This window comes from Phocoena phocoena, chromosome 11 (genome assembly GCF_963924675.1).
Source record: "Phocoena phocoena chromosome 11, mPhoPho1.1, whole genome shotgun sequence".
Classification (NCBI taxonomy): domain Eukaryota; kingdom Metazoa; phylum Chordata; class Mammalia; order Artiodactyla; family Phocoenidae; genus Phocoena; species Phocoena phocoena.
Window position 1 is genome coordinate 11,409,275 of NC_089229.1, and position 17,549 is coordinate 11,426,823.

The 17,549-nt window shown below is 52.1% G+C and overlaps 1 protein-coding gene across 1 annotated transcript in view; it reads left to right on the forward strand.

Annotated features, from left to right (window-relative positions):
• The window catches only part of CACNG2 (calcium voltage-gated channel auxiliary subunit gamma 2), a 118,488-nt gene that overhangs the window by 95,022 nt on the left and 5,917 nt on the right, over positions 1–17,549 (forward strand). Inside the window, exon 2 of the mRNA XM_065887603.1 lies at positions 7,057–7,140. Within this exon, the coding sequence (XP_065743675.1) occupies positions 7,057–7,140 (84 nt within the window). The remainder of the gene's footprint in view (positions 1–7,056; positions 7,141–17,549) is intronic.

Consider the following 17,549-nt stretch of genomic DNA (forward strand, 5'->3'; position numbering starts at 1 on the left):
CTGGAGAACCTGCCTGACCCCTGAGACACCCTGCTCCCTCCTGTGTGCCCAGCAGGTCCCTGACTTTGCTCTTGCTGGCCCTTCCTCCTAGAATCCCTTCTCATCCTCCACCGCTTCCTCGCATGCCCCAACACCCACACACACACACATCCCTACCTACCTGCTTCACCTGGCTAACTCCTCCACCTTCCAAGTCAGGAGGACTGTGTCAACACCTGCACACTCACACACCTGGATCTGCAGCCCTCTGTGTGCTCCCAGACACGCCCTGCTTTGTCACAACACACATCCTGCTACCCCACAGCCTCTGTCCTCTGTCTCCCATAGATGGCATGCTCTGCGGGAGAAAGTATATTTTTTTCCTTTGCGTCCTCAGCAGATCGCACAAGCACGGCATAAAGTTGGTGCTACACAAATGTCGGCTGAACAACTATGCTCCCATAAGGCCTCATACGTCCCTCTAATGACGTGAGACATTACATTCTAATAAATTCTGTGCTTTCTATCTTTCCCCCCAGACTGCGTGCCCCTGAAGGGCAAGAATCAGGTCAGATTTCCCTCCACCACACCAGGCCCAAGCACTTAGTCAGCCCTTAGTCTCTAACCTGGGGAGAGAGGAAGGATGATCAGAGATGGTGAGAGACACCAGACTTTTGAGCACCTGGATCCATCTATGTCTGAAGATATGTCAACTCCTGGGCTTGATGACCACCAACCAGAAAGAAATACAGCAGAACTCTAGGCTGGCATCAGGAAAACAAGATGACACCCCTCTTCGCTGTCAGTAGTAACGTCTGCCGACACAGATGTTCTACCAAACTTAAATTCCACCAAAAGTGATGGGGTGCTACTGGTAGCACCACCCCTTCGTGAACCTCAGCACCACCTTAGTCAGGCTGAGTCCTGGGCCACAGAGTCCCAAGTGCTCCTGGAGACCCCTTATGCTTCCAGCTGACACTCACAGCCTCATCATCACCGTCAACCTAGAGACCATTGGGGCCAATCCTGCCATAGCCTGAGTTCCAGGTTATCTGGGTCTTTCCTCACTACCAACCATTCATCCCTCAGAGTTCTCACCCAATCTCCAACTCCCCCAGCCCCACAAATCCTTGCTCTGGGATTTCGGGAATTTTGTCCTGATGTCGGCAAAATCCCCCATGTTCTCAATCTCTTCTCTTCTTGCGCTGATGGAAACCTGTCCTCCCCTGAGGACATCACCCCCTGCCATCCCCCACACGGGGGTGTTTTATCACCCACAGCCCTGGGCCTGGGGGTGGTGGGACCCTCCCTGCTGTTTCCATCTCCCGGCCTCTCTCCTAAAATCCTTTCTCCCTGAAATTCATCCCAGCCTTCTCTACCCTGACTCCCCCTCGCCTCTATTCTTTGCCTCCCGGGCATTCCCCCCACCCATTCTTTGAGACGTTTACCACTTGCTGCTACCTCATTCCCTAGTGCTACTTCTGTGGTCCTCTGGGAGATTTCACAAGCAGGCAGAGAGTCCTCGCAGTACCTGGCCTCGCCCCCTCGCTCAGCCAGCCCTTACAAGTCCTGCATCATTGCTTGTTTAATACTGAAACCCCATAGCATCAATCAGCCCCACCAAGTACGGGGAAGAGGGCTGAGCAGGGTTGTGACAGGCAGAGAAGGAAGGGGCTGGGACTGAGGCCCATGGCCTCTCCCCACTCCCCAAGGATGGATGGAGGGTGAGCTCTGTGCCTCTACAGGCCCCGGTACATCTGGCTCTGCAGGGGGTATGCAAGGACCCAAGAAGAACAGAACCTTCGAAGGATCCTGAGTGGCAGGACCGGGCTGTGCTCACCCCACTGTCCACAAGAACACTGCCTCTTGAGGTTTCCGTCCTTCTCACCTCCACCACCACGCCCACTCTACCACTCCCAGCTCTGCCACTTTCCAGGACAGAGGGCTATTTTCTCAGAGAAGTCCCCAACTGAACTGCATCAGGCAGGTTAGGAGAAAATTCTGTATCACAGAGACAGGATGACTCTTCCTCTAACAGAGAAGGGCCAGAAGCATCTGGTGTGATTCCCTGTGTCAAATCTCGGTCCAGACAAGGCCATCATTTAGCTTGTAAGAGCCTCATCATCAAAAGATCACACCAATAATTTCTAAAAACCACCCACTGATTTGGGGTTTATTAGAATAATTTGGTGAATCATTTGCATGTCAACATTTAACTTGGTAAGCAGTTTTATAATATGTAATTGATGTATGTAGGAAATAGAAGCAAACGTTTAGTTTTGTTTTATGTACAAAAGTTATTTCGTTTTGTCTTGTATATTAATTTGTATGAGATTTGCTAAATACTTTGAATGGCATCCCTACCTCCACTCGACTTGAGCCGCCCGGTTCACGGTCTTATCATTGACCCTGACGTTACCAATAACCACGCCCCTTCCACAATCTCAGTCTTTTACATCTGCTCTCTGACTCCCATGCCCCACCCTTCCAGCTCACTCCCGCCACCATCCCTTGACCGTCACCTTACGTTTCCAGTACATTGATCCCACCACCTTTTCACTGTCCCCTTTACCAGCTTAGGGTCTGATCCATCTTCAGAATCACTGCCTTTCTCCCCTCACCTTCTTGCGTTCATCTCACTGACTCTCATCCTGGTTAAAGGCAACTCTCCAGCTAGACTGCAGCCACATACTAAATGTGTTCAGAGAAAACCACAGAATCTCAAGAGGGACCTTCAAGCCACCAACACCCATACTTCACATCTCAAGCCTGGCCCATTCCCTCTCCCACTCTCATGGAGAAAAATTTCACTTTCCACTTCCCTCAAATCTCCAACCCTTCCTCCCCTTCATCATCCTCAGTTGATGAGTATGCTTCCCATTTCATCAAGAAAAGCAACCAGAAGAGAAGTGTCACAAGCTCCCACCATGCCTCCTCATCCCCTGCGTCTCTATCCACAGATGCCCCTTCCCTCCCCGTGCGGTGGACACACCATCGTCCATATAAGGCCCATCTTGCACTTGTGTCCCAGACCTCATCCCCTCTCACACTGCTCCTGCATTGCCCCATCCCCTCCCTGGGTTATCAATTCTTCCCTCTCTACCAGAAGATTCCCACCAGCATCATTCATGCCTTAACACCTCCCCCCAACACAGAGCAGCCAGCATAGTGGCAGACACCCCACTAGCACAGTGCAGGAGGGCCAAAGAAGGTTGAGAGAGGGACAGCAAAGGATATGATGGGGGCACAGGAAGGTAGACCAGCGTGTGCAAAGGCCCTGTGGTAGGAGCAAGCATGGCAGGAAGAACAGCAGAGATGACACATGCACCAAGAGGGAGGTGAGACCAGACAGAAGTCCGGGTCAGACCCTGTTAAAGATGCTGAGCTTTTCCCTAAGAGCATCGAGAAGCTGTTGAGTGTCTCAAACTGGATGTGGCTTGAACAGATTTGCATTTTCAAAGGTTCACTATGATTACTCTGTAGAGACGGATAACAGTGGGTACAAAATGACCAGTGGGGAGGCTACCGCAGTCATCCAGGGAAGCAAGCGCCCATCTGGCAGTGGGTGTCACTATTGTTGGAAAGAAATCGATGGGTTTGAGAGATACTGAGAGCTAATACAGACAGAACGTCGTGATGAATGGAGCCTGCAGAGAATAGGAGGAGATGTCGGCGATGACGGCTAGGCTCAGTTTTCACAAGGGAGCGATGGAGAGGCATTGGCTGACCCAGTTGGTGCCTCCAGAAGACCAGGCTTGAGGGACAGATCATGAGTTCCAGTCTGGACCTGCTGAGTGTACGGTGCTTTTAAAACATCCAGCAGGAGACATCAAACAAGCAGCTGGATTCCCAGGTCCGGACCTCACCAGGGAGGTCTGGCTGCTGATTATTTGACACAGCCTCTCAACAAGCATCTCTGGAGTGCTTCTCCTGCGCTAGGCATTATGCTGGGACCCAACGGTCCAAGGCTGACGGAGGCACGAGCTGGGGCAGCGGGACAGCCAGGCTGCGCGGGGAGAAGGTGCAGGTGTGGTCCACCAGCCTGAAGGGTGGGGCCCTTAGAAGACAGATGTGGAGGCACCACCTGTGATCCCTTGGTTGGGGGTTGAACACTGCCCCCAATTTTTTAGGAGCCTCGGGGCACGTCACTACCGTTCTCCGCACCTCACCTCCTGTACGGATTCCTTGTAAAGATGCCTGGCACCAAGTTGGCACTGACGAAATATTTGTCAGACTGAATTGAGAGAACATGAAAGTGCTCTGCAAAGTGCTTTGTAAATACACTGATTTGTACTTTTAACAATGGGGAAGCTATGTTATCCTCTTAGCAGCGGGTACAAAGACTCTTCTCAGGAGAGAAGAGTGTGTGGCTGGTTGGAGGATGAGCCAGTAATGGGTGTGGGAGGCCTCCGATTAATGCAGCAAGATGCCAAGAGCAGCGTGGGACGTGGTCAGGACAACAGAGGAGGGGGAGACTGCAAGGTATGGGGTGGGGAGGGTGCTGAGCAAGAGAAGAGATCGCCCACCACACTTAGAAGACGCCTGCCCTGGTGGGAGCATCTGGAGTGAAACGCTGTGCTCTTCGGATCCCACAAAGTTGCAGTGAAGCTACCCGAAGTTCCGTTATGCTCTGGGGAATTGTTTTTCTTGCAAAAGTTGGGAAAGGAAGCGAATTTGGTACAGAGACAGTTAAGGGGGGGGGGGCGGGTTAGAGAGTAAGGATCAACCATCTTCTCTGTAATATGTAGTATAGAATTACCTACATAACATGATAACAGCAAGAAATACCTAAAGTACTTAGTTATATAAGCACACCTGTATCCTATGTATACAGCTATATGTGATATACACAGGTCTGTGTACTAATGCCTTAAAATTCCTAAATAATTTCTATAGTACATGATAAAACCTACTCCATGGGCTACAAAGGCTCAGGATCCTATAAGAAAAGAAATTGCTCCTTCGGGTGAGGGCAGGAGCGTTAAGATCCGCGCCAGCGGGCTGGAAGTCGTTCCTGAAAATGGGAGGTCTGTGGCTTTCGGGCACTCCGGAGAGGAACTTCCCTGGAGGCGCAGTGGTTAAGAATCCGCCTGCCAATGCAGGGAACATGGTTTCGAGCCCTGGTCCAGGAAGATCCCACATGCCTCGGAGCAACTAAGCCCGTGAGCCACAACTACTGAGCCCGCGAGCCACAGCTACTGAAGCCCGCGCACCTAGAGCCCGTGCTCCGCAACAAGAGAAGCCACCACAATGAGAAGCCCGTTCACTGCAACAAAGAGTAGGCCCCGCTTGCCGCAACTAGAGAAAGCCTGCACGCAGCAACGAAGACCCAACGCAGCCATAAATAAATAAATAAATAAAATTGAAAACGATAACAATAAAACTTCTTTATACAATGGAATACTACTCAGTCATAAAAAAGAATGAAATAATGTCATTTGCAGCAACATGGATGGACTGAGAGATTATCATACTAAGTGAAGGAAGTCAAAAAGAAAGCCAAATACCATATGATGTCACTTATATGTGGAATCTAAAATATCACATAAATGAACTTATCCACAAAGCAGAAACAGACTCAAGACATAGAGAACAGATTTGTGGTTGCCAAGGGGGAGGGTGTATGGGGGAGGGATGGAATTAGCAGATGCAAACTATTATATATAGAATGGATGAACAACAAGGTCTGTATAGCACATGGAACTATATTCAATACCCTGTAATAAGAAAAGAAATTGCTAACACGTATTGGGGACTGTATTAATTAGGTTACATTAGCTACCATCACAGGAAAATCCTGAATGTCAGGGGCTAAATGTAGTCAAGGTTCATATCTCTCTCTCGTCAATACCCCCAGCACATTTACTAACGTGCCAGGTACTGCCCTGAGCGCTTTAGACATGTCAACTCGTGTAATCCCCATGACAATTGTGAAGGAAGAATTGCTCTGATCTCCACTCTCCTCTGAGAAAACTGAGGTGTGGCGTCTCCGTGAAGCTGAGTCAGACTCAAGGCCAGGGCAGTCCAGCCGCAAAGCCTGCCTCTCACCCGCAGTTGCCATATCTCCCTGCACAGGTTCGAGGGTTCAGTCATTCAGAGAAATTTAAGCAACATCGATAGTGCCTATGCTGGTGTTGGGGATACAACGCAAATAAAACAGACAAAGTCTCTGGTGTCATGAAGCAGCCGTGCTTTTAATTCTAGTCTCCACATGAGTTTTTATGAAGATCGCATTCAATAGTTCACTCATTCATTTAGTGACCACTGCCGGGGGTCCGCTGGACACTGGGCTAGGGGTTTTCATCTGAGCCAGCTCTCACTTTCTCAGCAATCACCAAGGAAATGTTTAGAACCGAAAGGTCTTTGTTTGAGCCCTTATTCCATCATTTCCTGGCCATGAGTACTTATTCAGTCGTTTAGCCTCCCTGAGCTTCAGTTTCTTCATCTGTGAAAAGGGGGTGCTAATACCCCTCTCACAGTTTGGGTCCTAGTCCAAAAGCCTGGCAGAGGGCCCAGCCCCCTTGGGGGGGCTCAACCCTAGGGGTATTTCAGAACTTTCAGGGGCTCCGTATAGTGAATTCTATGTAACTGCCAGTGAGAAAATGCTTTGCAATCTCATCTAAAGGTCTGTGGGAATGTTCTCCAGCCCCATCTGGGGTCGGCCTTCTTTGGAAAGCGATCTGCTTTCTCGCGTGTAAGACGCGAGGTGACTCCCAGCCGGGCTGGGGCGCAGAGGCAGGTGTATTGACATTCACCAGCTTCCTCCGTGGCAGTCCCCAGCACAGATTCAAACCTCCACTGCCAGCCACGCCTCAGCTAATCCTCAGAAGCCTCGATGCAGAGATGGAAGGCTGGGTTTTGAAGTCTTAAGCCTTAGATCCTCTCCACAGCTCCGCGGGTGTGTGTGTTTTGATTCACCAGACAGATGTCCAAACAGACAAAGCGATACCTTCCTCCGGGGATGAGGGAGAGGGCTGAGCCAGTTTCAGAAGAGCGAGAAGTCTGGAAGAGGCCGGTGGGCTCTGAATCCCCGGAGCCTAGGATGTCTTACGAGCTCTTTCTTCCCTTGTTTTCCAGGGAACTTCAAAGGTCTCTGCAAGCAAATTGATCACTTCCCAGAGGATGCAGATTACGAAGCTGACACGGCAGAATATTTCCTCCGTGAGTGCATGCAGTTTTTTTTTATCTCCTTCCTCGTGGTGGGTCCTGCCCTTCCGTCCTTCGAGAGTCAAAGGCCAGGACTATCTAGAGGTCCCTGTCACCACAGAGGGCAGGAGAAAGCTAAGCCTCCCTCCTCCCCTCCTGCCCAGTGGCCAAACCTTCATGCATGCTGTTTCCCTCTGCCTGCAACGCCCTTCTCTCCCCTCTTTGTCGGAAAGTTCCTACTCATCTTCCAGGTTTCAGCTGAAACATCACCTCCTCCAAGAAATCCTCCATGCCCTTGAAGGGGTTCCCAGAGCCTAGCACCTTTATCACGCTGTGGGGTCCTTGTCTATTTGAGCAACCAGCTCCCTCGCAGTGCTGCCAACTCCACTGGGACTCTGATAGTCTCTACCTATCTCGTTCATGACTGTATTCCCAGCCCAGGGCCCAGCATGTAAAAAGCACTCGGTAGCTATTTCTTGAATAACCCAATGAAGAAACTTATCAGGCGGTGCCAGACTGGAACTTCTACTGAAACAATGAGATTTTTTTCTCTCCCCACAAGTCAAGTCAAAGTTAAATCCTGATGTAATAGCTGTGATCTTAAATCCACCTGAGACATATTATCAAGAGAAAGTATTTTGAGACCCAAAGGAAATCTCTCAAGAATCAGCAAAAACTAACAAGGCAAAATGTTCTGGGAGAAAAGGATTTCCAGGAGATGGGCTAAGGGTCCTTGATACCTGGTACAGCAAAGCCGCCCCGAGCAGAAGCGGTTGAAAGCTCTGCTCCAGGCTCTCAGGTAGCACTTCCTGAGGGAGTTTACTCTCCTCCCAGGAGCATTGCCTGTCCCCTTCTGCTCCCAGGTGCCCTTCCCGGGCCAAAGCCTCCTCCCATCCCCCCACAGCATCGGTTAGTATCACCCTTGGATCACTTTTATGAAAACTGTAGGGGGCATTTTATTATATGGATCACCCCTGTCGCTTTCAATAATTACCCCTCACATCAAACCCAACTCTCAGGTCAGCCTGAAATCTGGGTTTCACTGCAAGCCCATGGCACACGAAGCCAGCCAGGTGGCTGGGAAGAGAAGGGAAAGAAACATCACGTCGTTTACAGCTTTCTTTTTAAAGGCGGGAAATATCTTACAAAGCTCATCCTTTCCCTTTATGAATTCCTGCAAGATGCTGCTTTTAGATGGAATTCCTGAAGGGTCGTTTGGTCGTCATCCCCATTACCAGGTCTGGGGCTCTCAAAGGAGCCCGGTGGTGGCATTAAGGCAGATTGAGTACCTTCTGTATGCCAGAGGCCGTACTCAGCGCTGTGGCGATCCAGAGGAATGAATGAGACACAGTCCGTGGCTGCAGGTAGAGCATAGCCTGGCGGGAGGACCCTCTGAGAACAGCTGGACTTGGGATGCAGGGGCCGGCAGAGACACACCCCAGGGCAGAGGTGGAAGGAGGGGCACAGCAGAGCCAGCACCCAAAGCTGCACTGGCTGAACACAGTGAGGATGTGATGCTTTATCATCCAGATGCCAAGCACTTGTTGGGACAGGACCCTTGTCTCATTCTTTGCCCTGTCTAGAACAGCTCTTGGAATATAGTAGGTTCTCAATAAATGCTATTTGTTAAATAAAAGAAAGATATAGGATTCTCCAGTGGCTATTCCTACCTAGTCTATACCTCCACTTCCCTAATTTTAAAGAGAGAATTGCTTAGAGTACTTGGTTCATTTTGGTGTCTCCGGACAGAAGACTTGAACGTACATGAGCAGCGCAGGTTTCCGAGGGTCTGACTTGAATTGACTTGATCCAACCATATTTTTTGAGCATCTGTAACAGAGATTGGCAAACTTTTTCTGTAAAGGGACAGATAGTAAATATTCCAGGCTTTGTGGGCCATACAGTCTCTGTCCCAACTACTCATAGCTGACCTTGCAGCACAAAAGCAAATACAGGAGCACACGAGCGCGGCTGGGCTTGCTCCATTGAAACTTAACTTCATTTACAAAAACAGGCAGCAGGCCTCATCTGGCAGAGTTTGCTGACCCTTGATCTGTAACATGCCAGTTTGGGGCTAGACAACAAAAGTGACTTTTTAAAGCCGGAAGATGTGAGTTCCCATCATCCTCCATTAAGCTCTAACCTGATTGGCTAGAGAAGCTAGAAGACAGAGGTCGTTCTTCTAGGAGGATCCCTGGCCCAATGAGGTGGGCAAAGCTGGGGCCCAGCGAGGTGGGCGGAGCTTCTCCTGGAGATGGGCGTGCCTTTGGCCCAGGGAGGTGGGTGGAGCTGCACCTGGGTGGGCGGGGCCTGAGTCAGCCTCCGGTTCTGGTCTGTTAAACCTACAGCACACCTGTCACAAAGGCTGGACAGACTCATGAACCTGACATAGACGCCTCAGGCAGGGATAGAAGGCAGTGTGGGGTGCTGAGGGAGCCTGGCCCCAACCCAGACTGGAGGCGATCATTCCAGAAGGGTTCCCTAAGGAAGGTGGCACCAATGCAGAGACTTGGACTCTAGAAGCATTCATTCATTCATTCGTTCACTCAGGAGACACTCACCACCACTCACCATGTACAGGACACTGTTGATGGTATGGGGACCCAAAGGTGAACAAAACAAAGAAAGTCAGAGCCTTTGTGAGGGTTACATTCTGGTGAAGGAAAGAAGCGAAAAGCAAGTAACCTGTTACAATCATCCAGACAAGAGATGACAGCAGCTTGAACCAAGGTGGTGGCAGTAAAGGAGGTGGGAAGGGGTCAGAGCCTGAAAGTATTCCCAAGGGTATGCATACAGGGTTTTCTGAAAGGCGGCATGTGGATTTCCAGGGACAGGAAGGAATCAAGGATGACTCCAAGGTTTGTGTCCGTGGAGGGAGCAGGTTGGGATGGGACGGGTGGAAGCTCAGGATCGGCCACATTAAGTTACAGAGGCCCACGGGGAGGTGTCCTGGCCCGAGACAGGAGTCTAAGAGTGTCAGCGCGGGGATGATATTTAGAGCCGTGAGGCTCGATGAAGGCCCCAAGGGAGTGGTGCAGAGAGAGAAGAGGTGCAGGAACTGAGCCTCAGACTCCAAGGCTTAGAGGCAGAGGAGGAGGCCCCGGGGAGGAAGATGAGGAGGGGTGGTCAGCAAGGGGGCCTGGTTAACCCCTGCCATCCACGATCCACCAGCTGGATGTGGGATCTGGAGCAGAGAGGGAGGAGGGAGAATGCCAGGAGGGCGTGGCTGGCCAGGAGCGCAGAGCTTATCTCCTGGGCTGGCAGAGAAAGTGGGGCTCACTTGCTCTCAAGCCAGCAGGCCAAGCTTCAGGCAAGTCCAGTGCCTCTCGGAGGATGGGGCAGAAGGAAGGCGCCCAATTAACATCTGCTGGGACCAATGAATGACTGAACGAATGCATGCGTGCTTTTACTCCGCAGTCTCCCTGAGTATTTGAGGAGGTCCACAGCTTCTCCTGAGCTGCAGAACCCAGGGAGGAACAGCTGTAGCCGGTCCCAATCATCACTCTGGGCCACTGGACCTCTGGCCCCAAGAAGATGTGGCCGATACAAGCCTTGCCCACCTATTGCTACCTTACCCACAAAGGAATGGTGACCAGCCTGTTTTTCCCAGGCAGCTCTGCAGGGCCAGCGGCTGGTTCTACGGTGTGTGGTGGCTCCCTAGCCCTCTCCCTCCTTACCAAAGCTCCTTACCTCAAGCTGGCGAAGCGCAGAGGCAGTGGTGACCAGGGTGTGACTTCCTGTGACTCTCAGGGTGTGTTGGTGTGTCTGTGTCTTGTACACAAGGGCGTGAGTCTGTACTGTGTTCCGTGCTTTTTGATGCCTGCATGTCCACGCGTGTGAGCGGCTATCAATCTAAGTGTAAGTGCCCGTGTGTTTGCATGTGTCTACTTGTGTGCGCATGGGTCTCTTCGTGGTGTGTGTGTGTGTGTGTGTGTGTTGTGTCCAGGAGATGGGAAGTGGTATTTCTCAGCTGTCCCAATGTGATCTGGAGTGGGGAAGAAGGTTCAGAAGAATTCAGTTTCCTTCCACAATCATGTCTTAAGCACCTACTGTGTGCTAGACCTCAAAATCCACTGTAGTGTGGCCCCAAACTGCAGGGTGGGGTGAAGCTCTCCCAGCAACGGCTACTGTCCCTGACACACTCTGCCCAGGGCGAGGGGAGGGGTTGGCCCCCATAGGTCGCACGTTCATGTACACACACACACACACACACACACACACACACACACACACCAGAGCTGCAGTATCAGGGCCTTGCCATGCCAACTACTCTTTTTCCAGAGCCAGAAGTGGACAGAAGGGGGAAGGGAGGGAGGGCTCTGGACAGGGCCTATTCCTCCCCCTCAGGAGAGATCTCACCTGATTATGCTTGAACTGGGAGCTGACATCTTCCCAGAGTCACTGACCCCCTAAGATCAAGAACAGGCTGGAGGAGAGTTCCCTGGGGGCAGCCGTGGGTCAGGAACCTGTAAGGGAGACAGAGGGGCCATTTGTAAGGGAGGGGGAAAGCAGCCAAGGCAGGTAGGACCTTGAGGATTATTTGGGGGTAAATTTACAGAACTTTACCACCAGTAGGAGACAGGAGAATGTAACGGCGGGCTTTAGCACATACTGCCTGGGTTCAAATCCAGCTCTGCCACTTCTCAATTAACTCCCCCGGTACTCAGACTCCTCCCGATGGGATGTTCATCCGTACGTTTGCAGGGTTGTAATGAGGCCTGAGTGAGTCAGTATAAGACAGCTCTTCCCTCCAGCCCAGAGCACAGTAAGCATTCAGGAGGCGTTAGCCATTATTGTCGGTATGTTACAAAGTGAAAAGTAGGCAGGATAAAGATTAAGGAGAGAGGGAGTGCGAGAGCTTTCAGTACAGTGGTCAGAGAGGTCCACTGGGGAGGTAACGTTTGAACAGAGACCTGAAGGCAGTGAGGGAGCATGTCTGGTCCTGCAGATGCCCTGAGAAGAGGGTTCCAGGCAGAGGGAACAGCCAGTGCAAAGTGTCTGAGGCTGGCATGCAGCAAGGCAGAGGGTGTGAGCAGCGGGTGGGAAGCCAGGCCAGGACTTGTGGGTGTGGGCTTTACTCTGAGACTGGAGCACGAAAAGGTTCTGAGCAGAGAGGCGAGGACTGACATCCACGCTAACAGCACCGCTCTGCTTCTGCTGTAGAACTGACTATGGGGACCCAGCAGAAACAGAGAGACCTGTAGGAGGTGACGGCCAGAATCCAGGCTGGAAACACAGGTGCTCAGACCAGGGCGGAAGTCGGGGAGGTAGATGAGAAGGGGGCGGGTTGTGAGGCCGGCAGGTGTTACTGACAGCCTGCGTTGGGGGAGGTGAGAGAAAGAGGACGCAAGATGACATCTAGGGGGGCTTCCCTGGTGACGCAGTGGTTGAGAGTCCACCTGCCGATGCAGGGGACACGGGTTCGTGCCCCGGTCCGGGAGGATCCCACATGCCGCAGAGCGGCTGGGCCCGTGAGCCATGGCCGCTGAGCCTGCGCGTCCAGAGCCTGTGCTCCGCAACGGGAGAGGCCACAACAGTGAGAGGCCCGTGTACCGCAAAAAAAAAAAGATGACATCTAGGCATCCTGGCTGGGAGACAGTGGGCAGTGCTACCCTTCTCTGAGGCTGGGAACGTCAAGAAGGCTGGGTCGCAGGGAGGTGACCGCTCTGTTTTCCAGCCTGCGTGTCACGATTTCTGTTACGGACTCTTCTTTCCCACTGGACGGTGAACAGCTTGAGGACACCGCAGGGAGTAGCTGCAAAGAGGGAGTCTGCTCCCACCCCGGCCAGCACAGGGCCTGCCCCCAGTCAGGCCCGGGAGATGTTTGCTGAGTGAATGAGTGAGGAACCACCCTCGCTAGAGCCACCTGGAACGTTCACCCCCTCCCCAGAATGAGGACTGAGGCGGATGGAGGGTCTCAAGCTGAGCCAAAGCGACCCTTCCCAGCCTCAGAGAACCCCCCTCCTCCCTGTTCCCCCTTCTCCACTCCCCTCTGTCAGTTCCACCAGGCACACAGCGGGTTCCTAGGTGGGAGGTGAGAGGGATACCAGGTGGGAGGTGAGAGGGATACCAGGAGTCAAGGTCTAAGCTTGGGACTTGGAGTGAAAGGTCCTGAATCCAAGGTGAGCTCTGCTCTGTGGTCTCGGATCAGTTACTCAACTTCTCTGAGCCTCGATGAATACCAGTCCTCCAGGGGGCTCTGAGGATACACTGAGACAAGGGTTAGGGAGGTGCTTTGTTAGGGCTCCCCAGCTGCCCCAGGGGAGCACTGAGGGAAGTCCACCACCCCCTCCTTCCCACTAGAGTTTAGAAGTTCAGGGAGACATCCTTGCAGCTCCAGAAATACTGGAGATAGACATGCCCCGAGGGTCACCCAGACCCATCCTCCCATTTTACAGATGAGGAAAAAAACGAGACTCAGAGAGGGAAAGTGACTTACCCCAGCCCAGCACACTTTCTGGGATGCCGTCCGCCTCCGTGATGGTTTTCTAGGCTGCGTGCTCCTGTCCTCTGCCCCGGACCTGAAGCCCCTTCCAGCAAAACTGTTGTGAGGGACATTCCTTCCAGAGATCACCACAGTGGGTGTGACCACATCCTGCAGTCAGGGAACATCTAAGCTATAAATCGTACTAACTCACATCCATGCAACCAGAGCGAACGCTTCTCGAACGGCGCCTCCCCTTCACACCCTCTGCCCGCAGAGACAGTTTCTCTTCTGTCCTGGTCCATTTATTTAAGTGCTGGATGCAGCTACCACCACGCTGACTCCGCGACCTGCACTTCAGTAAACCTCAGTGGAGGTAACCCCAGGCCCATGAGAAGCAGCAATGATACGCTCTGCTGTGTGAGAACTAACTTCTCCTGTTGCTAGTGGGTACCAGGCACTGTTCTAATAGCCTCAAGTGCACTGACTCAACACCCCTCATTGCTGCCCTGGGAGCTGGGTGTGCTGGGCGTTGCCCTGCAGCAGAGGAGAGCGCTGAGGCTCAGGGGGGTGGCGGGCAATGCAGCAAGTGAGATGCGCTCAGGCCGTCTCTCCTGAGCTCACGCAGCTGATGACCCACCCCAGAGACCACAGGAAGCGGGAAAGCATCCGGCACCTGCACAGGTGGTGCTCCCAGAGGAAGCTTGCTGGACTCCAAAATCCCTTTCCTATGTCAGTAGATATCACAAACGTTCATGGGACACTTGACTATGTGTGTGCCTGGCCTGACACTTGATACCTTATCTTCATTCATCTCACAACACCCCTAGGAGGTGGGTATTGCTGGTGTCCCCATTGTACAGATGAGAAAGGAGAGGCACAGAGGCCACACAGCCAGTGGTGGGACCAGGATGGGACCGTAAGTGGTCCACATCAGGAGCCCACGCTCCTAACCACCACTCTGGACAGCTCTGCCTCCCTCCCTCTCTCCCTCCCCCTGCCTTTCCCCTCCTCTCCTCCTCTCTCTCCCATCACTCTCTCTCTCACACTCACACTTTCTCACACTCACTCTTGCATGCATTTACGGCAGTCTATCCCTTTTCACAGCATTCAGGAGGAGAGGGCGAGAGATGCCCCAGAGCCCAGAAGCTCCTCCCAACCCCAGCACATCTGCGATTCTAGCCCATTAGAACGGATCAAATTCCAAATGGAATAACAGGCATAAAGTTAAATGTGCCCAGAAAATAAGGAGCCTGCCTTCTGTATACCTGATCATGGCAACTATTTTGATCAAAGGCATGACCAGCACCTGGCCAGCCTGGCTGAGTTGTCCCTAAGCAGAGGTCTGGGGGGCACAGGACCACGAGGGATGGATGCAACCTTAGCCATCATCTGGTCCAACCTCATCTGAGCCAGACCTGAGATCCAAAGAAAGGAAAGCCCACACTCAGGCCCCAGGACGGGCCAGGCAAAGAGCGGGCCCCAGGAAGAGGTCTGCCCACCTCTCTCCACCCCCGCCAGACTGAGTGAGGAAGTGGGGCCCCCGTGTGCAGCTGTCTGCCTGTCCTCCAGCTGTGCCCACCACAGCAGGACACCACAGGTGCCAGGCCCACAGGGCACTGGATCACAAGATGATTGGTCCACAGAATTTGGCTGTACTGTGTGAGCAGTGGGTGGGATGACTTGTGTCACCACTAAACACTGGGGCTCCCCAAGCCTCACGGTGAACCCTTGTACCCTTCCAAGCTCAAGCTCTGCTGTGCTCACCTCTGTGTCTGTGACGCCCCTGATTACAGCTTCCGCCCAGCGTGCACCTCCACTTCCCAATCTTACACATTCGACTGTCCCTCCACACTCCACGTGTGCGACCCCCAAACACCTCAGACTCCGCGTGCCCCAAACCAAACCTTGATTTCCCTCCCCTCACCCCTTAGGCTTGATCCTCTCCCAGTTGCATAAGTGGCTGTATCCAGCCAGCCAGCAAACCTGAGACCCAGAAGTTATCCTCAACGCCACCCTCTTCTCCACCCATATCCACTCATCACTCCTAAACATCCCTCAAATCCAGCCACCTCTGCCCACACTCTTTGTACCCACCTGGTCCAAGTACCACCATCGCCTGGTCAGCAGCAATAACCTCCTCCTGGTGCCCTGTGGCTACCCTGGACCACTTCTTAATTCATTTGCTTTGTTTGTTTTTTTTAATTTTTATTGGAGTAGAGTTGATTTACAATGTTGCGTTAGTGTCAGATGTACAGCAAAGTGAATCTGTTATATATGTACACATAGCCACTCTTTTTTCAGATCCTTTTCCCAGATAGACCGTTACAGAGTATTGAGTAGAGTTCCCTGTTCTATACAGTAGGTCCTTATTAGTTACCTATTCTAATACTGACTGAAGTAAGTCAGAGAAAGACAAACCTCATGTGATATCGCTTATATGTGGAATCTAAAAAAAGGGTACAGATGAACTTATCTACAAAACAGAAATAGAGTTACAGATGTAGAGAACAAACTTATGGTTTCCAGGGGGTAAGGAAGGTGGATAAACTGAGAGATTGGGATCAACATATTCATTTGCTTATTAAAATGCACAATCAGATCATGACAGCCCTGTCGGCTTTAAGGCCTTTATAAATGTATGTATGTATTTATTTATTTATTCATTTATGGCTGCACTGGGTCTTCGTTGCTGTGTGCGAGCTTTTCTCTAGTTGCAGCGAGCGGGGGCTACCCTTCGTTGCAGTGCACAGGCTTCTCACTGCGGTGGCTTCTCTTGTTGCGGAGCACGGGCTCTAGGCATGCGGGCTTCAGTAGTTGTGGCACGTGGGCTCAGTAGTTGTGGCTCGCGGGCTCTAGAGCGCAGGGTCAGTAGTTGTGGGGCACGGGTTTAGTAGCTTCCCGGACCAGGGCTCAAACCCGTGTCTCCTGCATTGGGCAGGCGGATCCTTTAAAGACGACCCGTGAGTTCCTCTGTGGCCTGGCCCCAGCCTGCCTCGTCTTCCTTAGAGCTCCCCAAGGCGCCGCACTAACTCTTTGTGATCAGCCCTTTCAAGTCCCCAGACGAGCCATGCTTCCCCCAGCCCTTGCTCATGCCACATCCTCCCTAGAACACCCTCCTCTATTCTGCCCAGTTAGCTTCTCTTACCCATCCATCTCAGCACCAACATCACCCTCTCAGGGAAACCCTCCCTGTTGCGCATGTGAGTTCAGAGGATGCTCTGAGAGCCGGGGGTGCAGTGGTTAGGTACACAGAGCCTAGAGTCAGAATCCCTGGGTTCACAAACCCAGCCCCTCCGTTTCCTCGCTGGGTGGCCTTGAGCGAAGGCTTAACCTCTCTGAGCCTCAGTTTTAGCCTGTGTGTGATGGGGGTAATTACAGCACTTACTGCGTGGAGCTGTAAATGAAAGCAATGGGTTCATATATGTACACAGTCCCACCAAACTCTGATCCCTCAGGCAACATAGGCCATCTACAGGTGACATTAGCCTGTCACTTGCCTGCACGGTGCCATATGGGTCCCTTTCTTCCTCAGCACTTCATCCTGGTTGGTAATTACGTGTTCATCTGTGCTGTATCTCCTTCATGAGAATGTAAGCCCTATAAAGGCATATGGGCCAGGCCTGGTTTTGCACCCCTATGCCTCCTGTGCCCAGCCTGGAACAAGGCATGGTGACGGCCACTCAGTCAAGAGCAAAGCTTCTCCCCACTCTGAACCACACAGCTTTTCCCCAGTACAGTGTATTATGCTCTTGGCCCGGGGTGGCCAAATTGCAACGGTTAGGCCAAATCTGGCCTACCAACTGCTTCTATAAATAAAGCTTTATTGGAACACATCCACACTCATTTGTTCACATATTGCCCATGGCTGTTCTCAGACTACAAGGGCAGAGTTGAGGAATTGCAACAGAGACCATGTGGCCAGCAAAGCCAGAAACATTGCCTATGTGTCCCTTTACGTAAAAAGTTTACCAGTGCCTGCTTTAGGTATTTGTAATCT